At 41.7% G+C, this 11,208-nt stretch overlaps 3 protein-coding genes across 3 annotated transcripts; 2 read left to right on the top strand and 1 right to left on the bottom strand.

The window, feature by feature from the left end:
• The first annotated feature begins 85 nt into the window (after positions 1 to 85).
• On the top strand, positions 86 to 5,466 carry gnl3 (G protein nucleolar 3). Its single transcript, XM_083668873.1, has 15 exons — positions 86 to 183; positions 425 to 483; positions 946 to 1,086; positions 1,215 to 1,328; positions 1,416 to 1,505; positions 1,595 to 1,730; positions 1,958 to 2,061; positions 2,200 to 2,344; positions 2,635 to 2,722; positions 3,566 to 3,743; positions 3,873 to 4,015; positions 4,221 to 4,357; positions 4,480 to 4,637; positions 4,960 to 5,020; positions 5,106 to 5,466. Exons 1-15 carry the CDS (start codon positions 171 to 173, stop codon positions 5,201 to 5,203), a joined length of 1,665 nt encoding a protein of 554 aa, XP_083524999.1. The 5' UTR covers positions 86 to 170; the 3' UTR covers positions 5,204 to 5,466.
• A 174-nt stretch (positions 5,467 to 5,640) lies between these two features.
• On the bottom strand, positions 5,641 to 9,176 carry glt8d1 (glycosyltransferase 8 domain containing 1). The gene is made up of 10 exons (XM_083668036.1): positions 9,098 to 9,176; positions 8,842 to 8,888; positions 8,502 to 8,600; positions 8,085 to 8,301; positions 7,871 to 7,988; positions 7,675 to 7,759; positions 7,474 to 7,586; positions 7,120 to 7,286; positions 6,730 to 6,842; positions 5,641 to 6,637 (listed from the first exon to the last, which is right to left on the bottom strand). The coding sequence occupies exons 2-10, from the start codon at positions 8,855 to 8,857 to the stop codon at positions 6,453 to 6,455; spliced, it is 1,113 nt and encodes a 370-aa protein (XP_083524162.1). The 5' UTR covers positions 8,858 to 8,888; positions 9,098 to 9,176; the 3' UTR covers positions 5,641 to 6,452.
• Positions 9,177 to 9,540: 364 nt separating this feature from the next.
• Positions 9,541 to 11,098, top strand: spcs1 (signal peptidase complex subunit 1). Its single transcript, XM_083667762.1, has 4 exons — positions 9,541 to 9,674; positions 10,328 to 10,387; positions 10,476 to 10,562; positions 10,804 to 11,098. Exons 1-4 carry the CDS (start codon positions 9,639 to 9,641, stop codon positions 10,927 to 10,929), a joined length of 309 nt encoding a protein of 102 aa, XP_083523888.1. The 5' UTR covers positions 9,541 to 9,638; the 3' UTR covers positions 10,930 to 11,098.
• Positions 11,099 to 11,208: the final 110 nt, after the last annotated feature.

The following is an 11,208-nucleotide window of genomic DNA, read 5'->3' as shown; positions in this document are numbered from 1 at the left end:
AGGTGATTTAACTATCCTGTGTTTAAAGGAAAGCTCTAGATAGCCAACATCCCTCCGGAAGCGGATGTTGGAAATAATCGGAATTGTTTCTTTTCCTGTTCCTACGGAGAGCGAGTCACCCGCGTGCTGGAGTTGCAGTTGTCTCGCTTTGCTGTAACGTCAGCCCCACAATGAAACGTCCAGGTAAATGTATAAATATTTGATGCTGGGCCAACTATTAATATCGTTTTTATTGTTAGTTTAGAATTGTCTTCATAGTGTATATTATAAGCTATGCATTATTAATTATTACGTGGATACTTAGACGGCCGGCCAACTAGGTGTGTTTATGAAGGACCACGCGCTGTCTGCGACGTCCATGCTTTTTAATTCCGTGTCAGGCAGTAAGTATATCAGATCGTAATACATTGTTCATGATTTTCAGGGCTGAAGAAAGCAAGTAAACGAGTATCATGCTCCAAACGTTACAAAATCCAGAAAAAGGTAAGATTAATCAATTGTACGTGTACATCACTGCCAGCTCAGCAATCTGTATGAAGTCTCGCTTGCCAAGACGCATGATTAGGCTCTACGTCTATATCAGGGATTACCAAACTTTTTTGTCTTGCGAATCCCAAATTGACATCAATAATTTCCATGACCCCAACAACTTGATTGCGGGTTATGCCAACATATAATATTGACCAAGTGTATTCTAATCGCCAAAATATGCATAATTAGTTGGAGCACAATATATGCTACAGGTACACAAATACACAAATTGTCATGAAAAATAAAAATGTTTGTCTAGTTTATAAATTCCTAGAGGTTAGTTTGATTTTCTCAGGGGACCCCAATTTGCAGTCAGGGGTCTTGACATGTGGGCCCAACCCCAAGTTAGGGAACTGCTGGTCTATATGTTATGTTATGATGTAGTGAAGTGCTAACACATCCCCTTTCACATAGGTTCGGGAACACACAAAAAAACTAAGAAAAGAGCTTAAAAAGAAGGGAGTAAGCAAACGGCCGAAAAAGGACTTAGGAGTGCCCAGCATTGCCCCTTTCAAAGAGGATGTTCTCAGAGAGGCAGCGCAGAGGAAATTAAAGGTGGGTGAAGTCATCACACTCCAGATTTTTATATCGAGATTGCTTAACATGAATGAGAATACAATTACTTGCCACTGACATCAAATCCACTGCTGAGATTAATTTGAGTGGATCCCCATTCTTTTCAGCTTGAAGAAGAAAAACAGAAAAAGAAACTTGCCAAGCAAACAGAACGAGCCCAAAAGAGGAAGAAAGACAAGGATTCTGCCAGTGAAGAGTCCAAAGCCAAAAAAGCTAGAAAGGTAAGAATACAGGATGGGTGACGAGTAACTATGCATTACTGAACATTCTTATGATACTCATGTTTAAACTCTATCTAATTCATGCAGGAGGAGAATGTGAAGATGAAACAGATTATCGTAACAGAAAAGTGCACAACAAAGTGCACAAAACAGTACCTTTGTGCAGAATTAAATAAGGTAAGAGAATCAGTTTGACCAACAAAAAAAAAGAAGGTGTCAGTTTGCAACAGTGATTGACTATATAACTGAAGTTCATGTTTCTCCAGGTAATCGATGCCTCTGATGTAATAGTTGAAGTCCTTGATGCCAGGGATCCCCTGGGTTCCAGGTGCCCACAACTTGAGGAGGCTGTGCTCAAGAGGGAAGGAAACAAGAAGCTTCTGTTCCTATTGAACAAAGTCGGTAGGTGACATATTTTTAAACGCTATAGATATCTAAGTTTTTGTCTCAGACAATTGCTAGCAATGATGTATTACTCTTAGGTGCCAGTCTGTTTGTGCTGAAGCCAAATTGTTATTTTACCATCCATTTAGGCAATGAGTTAGCTTTGTTGAAAACAGAAAGTCAGTTACCCAGGCCAGAGGACCTTTGCAAAGGCATTTAAAGTTAACTTGTTATCCTCCTCTCAGATCTCGTACCTAAGGAGAATGTACAGAAGTGGCTGCAGTGTCTCCAACAGGAGTTCCCAACCGTAGTGTTCAAGGCCTCCACACAGCTACAGGACAAAACTGTGGTATGTGCATGAAATGTGCTGAATTTGGCAACGTCCGTACTCTCGAGACACTATTGTTAGATATCTTGTCAAGATGAAAAATATTAAGACTATTTGTTACTTTTGTGCATTAACATGATTCTATTTTATCGTCATCAGCAAGAAAAGAGGGCTAGAATTGCGACCCTTAATGGAGTAGTGGACCAGACCAAAGGAGTGGCCTGTTTCGGCACCAGCTGTCTTCTCCAGCTACTGGGAGACTATGCAACAGAGAGGGAGGGCACGCTCAAAGTGGGCCTAGTTGGTAAGGTCGCCTCCAATCCGCCCTTTAAATCCTACGTCCTACTTATGTCTCCCTCAATCAATATGGCACACGCCAGTGTTATTTAAGAGATGGATGAGAAATGATGATTTTTACGTGAACACTGATTTCTGTGACGACTTAAATAATCCAACTCTGAACTCATCCTTGTCATTGATTGCTGTGTATCCTAGTCTTATCAGTTTCTAACTTGCTTTCTCTTAATCATGGCTACTGCATGCCCACATTAGACCTGTTGTATGCTCACATTGAACCCCCCTTGGCCCCCACAGGGTTCCCCAATGTGGGGAAGAGCAGTCTGATCAACAGCCTGAAGGGGATCCGGGCTTGTAACGCTGGAGTTACAAGAGGAATCACCAAGTGAGTGACACTGGAGCTTACACAGTGCTTTTTCTCAAATGGGTCGATCTTCTATAGAATTTCCCTTTACTGGATATGCCCCAAGTGCCTTCATGATGTGCATATAGGACTTAGAACCATGTCACTGGTGGGGAGGTGCATGAAGCATGATGTTGATTATCTGACAAGACCGTGGAGTCTCTATTCAATCCAACACTGAGCTTCATACTCATTCAGGTGAACGGACTGAAGTATTTTAGTCCGTTCTGCCCTAATGAATATCCATGGCTCTTCTCAAAGTATGTAAGAGTGGTGCTGCGCCACGCTGTGAACTCACCGACACCACTATGTAAACATTTCAAGGCAAATTAAACTATATATTTAGTAATTATAGAGAAAGTATCTTTAAAAAAAAAAAATAATAATGTTTAGGGCATTTCTGCTTTATTGGGATAGAGACAGTAGAGATTGACAGGAAGGATGGGAGAGAGAGGAGGGATGACATGCAACACAGGTCGAGGGTCGGAATCGAACCAGGAACCATGTGGCAAGCGCACCAGTGTGCCACACCACTAAGCGCCTTAGAGAAAGTATCTTTGATCGCCAACGACATTGTTGTTAAAAGGGAAAGTGAAAATTTTTTCCCACAACATTAACGTTATGTTCCTCAGTGAATTCAGCGCTTTAGCAGTATTTTTTGTGCATTTTGACATGAATAAATGTGAGCCGGGTTTTGATAATGCAATCCAGTGCCACCCTGTTCAAAAATCCTGAGGAGAACCCTGAACGTCTAATAGGCACGTGTTGGTTTGCCATGGCTCTGCCATAGCTTTTAATCACACACTGCTTGTATCATCCTCACAGGTGCATGCAAGACGTTCACATAACTAAGAATGTCAAGATGATTGACAGCCCGGGAATTGTGGCTTCTCTGTCTAACCCTGCTGCTGCCATGGCACTGAGGAGTCTGCAGGTGGAGGAGAAACAGGAGAGTGTTCTGGAGGCAGTCAGGACCCTGCTTAAACAGTGCAACCATCAACAGGTAAGAGGACCAGAGCTCAAATTATACATTAAAAAAAAAAGTGACACAGGAAGTAAACAGAAACGTATAGCAATGAATCCATGTGAATTAGGCACCCTATGGTTATGGTCTGTCGTCTTTGTCACTCAGGTCATGCTACAGTACAATGTTCCAGACTTCAGAAACTCTTTGGAGTTTGTAACCCTTTTGGCCAAGAAACGTGGATTTCTGCAGAAGGGCGGCGTCCCGAACACAGAGCAGGCTGCCACAACATTCCTCAATGATTGGACAGGGTGAGTGTTATCATCGTCACCTGGCCTATCAAATTGAAAAAAATTAGGTGTGTGTGCTAGCCTGGAAATGAGGATAACAACGCAAGTCTCGAGATAACAGTGAAGACTTCTAATCCAACTCTGATCCCCAATGCTTTGCCCGACTGACAATGCGTTTAGATGCATTTCCCTCCACATCCTAAATTGGTTCTGTTTTTTTCCTCAGAGCAAAACTAAGCTACCATTGCCCAGTCCCCCAGCACCGCAGCCCCCCCCCGTACCTCTCTGATGCTATGGTAACAGAGTTACAGAAGGGCTGGGACTTGGATAAGCTCAAGAAGGGCAATGAGGAAACTCTGAATAGTATGTATATTTACTGAACTCTTTATTATTCAATCCATTTACTTCCATGTCCCTCAGACCATATAGCCAGTAACAAGTCTGTGATGTTTGATTGATGTAACTGAGACCCACCCTCCTCCCAGGTGTGAAGTTCCCTAACAAGGCGAGCAGCATCGGCCTCACCTCCAAAGGCCCCACGGCAGGTCTCCTGAGTGAGACTGACATCTCTGAGGAGAGACCTGCTGCTGCAGGGCCCACTGAGGAGGGGGAGGAGATGGAGGACTGCTGTGAGAATGAAGAGGTAACTACCTGGATATGTACCACATGAGAATTGGCTACCGTGTGTGTCATATCTCAATCAGATTAAAGTAGATTTTGGTCTGTGCTAGCATGGAAATGAGGATAACAACGCAAGTCTTGAGTTTACAGTGAAGACTTCTAATCCAACTCTGATACCATGGCTGTGCCAGACTGATAGAATACCTTCTAAATAAATTCTGTTATGATTGACTCATTGATTCTTTGTTAAATTTGCAATCATTACTATTGAATGATTACATAATAGTAGTTGGCTGTAATGCAGGTTTCATATGATCCAGTAAAATGAATGCCTCTTCTTTCAGCCTGAAGAGGTAGCAGTAACAGAGAACACAGAGGAACCACAGAAAACGGCATCCATCACAAGTAAGTTGTGCAGAAAACTGTCATTCCATTTTTAATACCCAAATGAGTGTATTATCACTCAACCAATCTTTCTTCCTCCTTGCAGAAGAACCAGCCAAAGTGAGGTTCCAGGTGGACCCAGTGATTGACTTTTCCTCGGTTAAGGGAAGTGATGCCTATGACTTCAACACTGATTTCCAATGAACATTCATGTCCTTCTAAGTGCTGAGCAAATCTTGACTTTGTGACTTCTTAACTTTGCTTGGGTTCTTGACACCATATCCCCATCTGTTTCTCGAACCTGAAGACTAAATGGAAAACAAATGGCTTTTTCAGGCCAGGGAATCTTGCTCGTATGAAGGGTTTGTAAAATGTCTTGCCCTTTGAGTCCAGAGGTAATTTGTGATAACTCAGTGTTCATTGTTGTATATAGCCTGAACCTAAAATAAACATATCCCATATTTTGACTCAATGTATTTTTGCCTCAGTTGTTTAGTACAGCAAATGTGTGTAATACTTTCAAAAGGGGATGTTTACTTTTCTTCACCTTGACTTGAGAGCCTGTTCCTAAACTGCATACTGGCAATTGAAAATGTTAACATTCAGCACAACAATGAAGTTTGTTCAATCAGTTTTATTAAGCCTTTTGTACAAATGGATGACGCATTCCATATTTACATCAGCAAGGTGGATCCCTTGTACAAAGTAGAGTACACAAATAATTCCTGACATTGGTGGCAAAAATGCCTGACCATATGAACTGTTAACAAGATGAACCTAGTGTTGCACCATAGAGTAATGTGCAAATGGCCTGTTACATGTCAACATTAAATAACCACTTCAAATATTGCACAAATATTATATACCACAATGGTACTTATACTGTAAATGTCCAATGATAAAAAAAACACTGCAAAAAAATCTAAATGCACAAATCTAGAAACAGTATGCTTCATATTGATCCATAAACTTGTAACAATTGTAATAGTGTTAAGTTGGTGTGATCCTGATATACAAAGTAGTTAAGGGTAGGTAGAAGTTAAAGTGCAGCACATCTGGCGATTATGAACAACATGTTTTTCGGAATACTTATTACATCAGGGTAATGGTCCAAGGAAAGAGGCAGGCTGTTGGTTTAAGGAAATGGTGAAATTGGCAAATAGTCACATATAGTGTACAGAGTATACTCAATAGGATACTATTCCAGAGTGTTGCAGATAGTTCATAGAAACTATCATGTGGAACAATGTATGTTCTAATACATTTCTATCTGGAATATTGAGCACCTTGACCTACTAAACACCACCTTCTGCCTGAGAAATATAGATCAAAAAAATACACCACTGCACACAATTATTTGGTGTTTGGAATGGTCTTGCATCACGGTAGCATTCCTGAGAAGTCACTTTGGGGACCAGCAGAGAGCGGCAGGTTAGCTGATGCCTGTCCAGATCTACTTGTCTCCTGCATGTCTCCGGACCGGAATAAATTTACCCGTTGGGTCCTCGATGAACCACTTGTCCCAGATGTCGGTGAACGAGGAAGTCCTGCCCCATGGTTTATAATGTCCGTTCCAATGGAGGAGCTTGGCAGCCTTTACAAACTGAGGAGAGTATCGGTTTCCAGCGCCAGTTGCCCCTGAAAACAGAATAATACTGAATGTTACTATCCACTTGTGGGTCCTGGTCCATCATTAGGAGAACCCTGAAACAGGACACATAAGCACTTACCGAGGTGTCTGACATGCCACATGGGGTCGATGGTGGAGTGGTGTTTGTAGAAAACCATAAGCAGTGGAGGGGTGGTGATGCTTTCTGCCAGGGTCTTACTGTAGAGATCCTCCCTGGTGAAAGAGAGGAAAATGAAAGAGAATTAACTAAGCAGTACTCAATAAGCTGTGATTTCAAAAAAGGACAGCAAAATGTCAGTGCTTGGCTATATCATAAAGTACTGAAGTAGCTTCTTTCTGTGTCCAATTGTCTTGCTTATGTGAGAGCACTAGATTGGTGAACCTCAATCTTGGGTTGCTGACTGTCTAGGTCCATAGATTAATTTCTAGGTATCCGTATGATGAGGTATGTTAGGTAAACTGTCACTTCAACGCGGCCCTGGTGACTTACTGGGCGTTGAGCTCCATCCAGTGCTCCAGCTGGCTAGTGATGTTCTGGTTCTTCCACTCTGTCAGGTTAGCCACGATGACCCCCGGGTTGAAGGAACACGTGTTGGCTCTCATCCCCAGTTTCTTAATGGCCTCCTTCTTGAAGTTCAGGAAGCCAATGTAGTTGTTCTAATGGACATAGTTAGTAGACTGAGAGCAGACCCCATTTTTAAACTTATGGTACTACTTTAGCTGTACTTTCAAACTAATGTGAAAGCTAGAGGGTTTATCATTGTCCTGTCAACTGTGCATAATGCATCAATACATGGACCAAACAAAATAGTCAATTTCAGAGTCTATAGCTTGGGTTGTGTACCTGGTTCCCAGCCCCTCGGACAATGCCTTTTGAGGATGCTGAGTCACAGTCGTCTGAGAAGGCAGCTGCATGTCCTGCCTTCAGGTTTGTGTCAAACAGCTCTTGGATGTCCCCTGAACACATACCATATTAATTTCTGTCTTTCAGGATCGAGATCCGAAACCAATGATGTCCCACCAGTAATGGCCAAACATAACCTACCTTGTACGATGATGTCATCATCCATGTAAATGGCTTTCTCTGCTTCAGGTATGAATACGGGCATATAAAATCTGGCAAAGGTCAACTGGTAAGCAGCAAACAAGAGGCAGTATTAGTATTATCAGTAGGCTAGCATATAGACAGTATATTCATGAAAAAATAAGATCTGTAACACTGATAATACATGTGGTCTCACCGGTTTCACTGGCTCAAGCTTCTGAGGATCATTGGGAATCTTCCCTTGGAGAATCTGGGGCTCAAAGACGATTATGTTATGTTTGGCATTGTTCAGCTGTGTCTTGCTCAGCCACACCCTGAAAATGGAGACAAGTAGCATTTACATTTAAACATTGCAAGTGTACACAATGGGCTGAATGAGTGAATAAAAGCAACACAATCCTATTTCTTACTTGAGATGATCCACAGTATCGTTCATGGTCACAATATTGAACACAACGTTGGACTTGCTGTTCTTGTAGATGCTGTTCATGGCAGCGACCACAGCGCCTAGTCTCTCCTCAGCAGCAGTGATGACCACTGGGATCTCCTCCCCAGCCCTCACAGGGTCCTGTCTCAGCTCAGGGGAGAACTCTGACTCAAAGGGGAGAATCATACCCGGAGCTGCATCTGTGAATAGACAAATATTACATTCAGAAGGAGTTCAGCTAATATTTATTGAACTAGTTAAAGGGCAAAACCAACCACACAACACATGCAATACCATTAGCATTCTGAATATCAGTTCAGAAAAATACTGACCATATTAAAGAATCAAACACTCAGATTTTACAGAATAAAATGAACACAAGACATTGAGGCACAATTACCTGGGTTCTCTCTCCTCAAGAAGTCATTGAGATTCAGTAAGTTTCGCTGCACGATAATTAGAAAGGCTACTGCCAGCAACACGAGGATGACCACGTTCACTGAAAAATAGGAGACAGAATAGTTCAGTCAGCATGTGTGGTAAAGGGATACCAATTCCTTAGGGGCAACAGTTGTTACATTGTTGCAAAGGCATTCTAATCCAATGGATCGTACACACATTGTAGGCAATTTCAGAGCAATGGATACGTTGCAAAACTCTTTTAAGATGTAATCTTAGAAACAGGGGTAAAGTTACAAGCAAACGAACCAATTTGTTTTCTGATTGTAAAACAAACTAACCTCTCCGTAGTGTCATAATAATGCCCTCATCCGCTCTCCTTACTGATCTGCACACATAAAATAAAACACAAGAACTTCCATTAGCCTGCGATATTATAACGGAGATTACAATCGAGCAGCAGCGTGGCTTTCACATCTAAAACCAAGGCAGTTGTAAATCGTATACACACATGAGGCGAGATAATACACACTTTCTTTCTCTGAACTAGCTATCTTTACAGTGACGTTATGAAACTAAACATAGATGCTTACTCACTTAAACAAAAAGAAAAAGTCACATCAAAACCAAAGTGCCAACTCAACATCAACAAGTCTACCGTCCCGTTACCTTGAATGGCCCGTTAAAATAGGTCCCCTAGTATTTGCCTGTAGATGCAGGTATACCTATAGAACAAAGAGGATCCTCTTTTTATAGAACAAAATATTACCTCCAAGCAATCCTAAAATCTCTTTGTCTTTGACTTTAAACTGCAAGATTTCAGACGATTTAGGGATATGGGGTAGGTTTGCTTAGTTCATAATAATTTATAACACGTTGATAGAGATTATAAAAGATTTCACTGATATATAGATTACATAGATAGCTCCCCAACTCACTCAATCCCCTAATCCCTTGGTTCGGGCTCTCTGGATATCGCTATGATAGATAAAAAAGTAGTGCTGCGCAAATCCCGTGCAGTTCTAAACCCCTTGAATGACCACATATGGGTCCTTCAAAACACTACGTAGGCTTTTCAAACCGGAAATCTAACTGGCCAAACATAATTTCATCCTATTTGTTTCGCTAAATTGCAAGCATGTTGTCAATGTTCAATTCCATTCCCACACATATGGTAAGACTTTTTATTGTATATTCAAACAAACGTTGAATAGCTAGAGAGAACGTGGTTATTTGCTTTAGGAAGGCGATCGAACTAGCTAGCATAGTAACCAGCTGGTTTAACGTTGCTGTGTTTTCAGATGTTGCTAGCTTGCAATGCTCGGTATTTCAAATGTTAAAGATGCCATGATATCGAATGCATTCGATTAATCACTTTGACAGTGGGCAGTGATATGACTGTCATCAGTTGTCACCATGTTTCCTGACCAGTGCAGTGACTAGCTCCATCAGCATCATACGCATATGGTCGGAGTGTCGTGTCGGAGCTAACCAGCACTGTGACAAGTGGATAGATGAGACAAGGATGGATGCTAGCTGATTATGTCCCTAACCTAAGCCTTGTTCCTCATATGGTTATCCTAATTTATAGGGGCTATGCTAACATCACATCCATCTCTTGAACAAACCTGATCAGTCGTATACATTTTTCATGTCTTCTGAATGGCACCAATAGTGATGCAACTAAGTTCGTTTATTCGTAGTCATCATGGCCTATCCCCCCTCTTAGCCCTGGTCCAGGGCTGTCCACCTATGTCATTCCTTCAACAGCTATTAACATTTTGAAAGGCCAGTTAAATTCATTTTTTGTCTTTCTTGCTCTCTTAGGATTATAAAGGACAAAAGCTGGCGGAGCAGATCTTCCAAGGGCTCATACTTGTCTCAGCGGTGAATAGCCTTTCTGTATTTCATTACAGTTGCCAACCCCATTCACTGTATATTGTTTTTACACTGACCTTCCCCTATTACCTTCTAGGTTATTGGATTCATCTATGGCCTTATCTTTGAACAGTTTGGGTGGACCGTGTACATTGTGTTAGCTGGTTTTGCCGTGTCTTGTGTGGTGAGTTTTTAAGGCCCTTTGCTGGTAAAAATGTAATGCATTGTGCAAGAGAACAGATTTGTCATGTCTATTGAGGAATTTAATTCAAAATACTGAAATGTGTCCGTTCCGATACAGAAAGGTTAAGTTAGTAGCATTGCAAATGTTGCACACCACACACAGAATGATATTTATTGCTACCTGTCTCTACAACACAACTCCCTCCTCCCCACTATCTCTTACCATCTCCCCCCTGTCACAGCTGACCCTGCCTCCCTGGCCCATGTTCAGGCAGAACCCCCTGTCCTGGCAGCCGGCCCTACCGGAGGCAACAGGAGAGACACGGGAAAAGCCTCAGGAGAACCTGAAGAAGAAGAAGCACAAGTAGTTCATGACTGTTTACCTGCTTGCCCACAACATGTTTTTGTAATGGAAAACAAAAATCTGCCTGTGTAATGGTCCATGTTTGAAAAACTTTGAATAATTGCTTTGTTACAGTTTGTCAATCAGTGGTGAAATGTCAATATGTCCAATAAACACACTTCTGGTGCTGTGGATGTTTTTTCTTCTGTCTTGGTAAGACATCTCTGCTCAGTTTGTTCTTACCTTGTTGCTGTTGTCCCAACAGTTCAATAATGTGCCTGTACAAATCTTTATTATGTATGAG

This window comes from Argentina silus (assembly GCF_951799395.1).
Source record: "Argentina silus genome assembly, chromosome: 4".
Lineage (NCBI taxonomy): Eukaryota > Metazoa > Chordata > Actinopteri > Argentiniformes > Argentinidae > Argentina > Argentina silus.
This window is presented reverse-complemented; position numbering and strand designations above follow the sequence as displayed.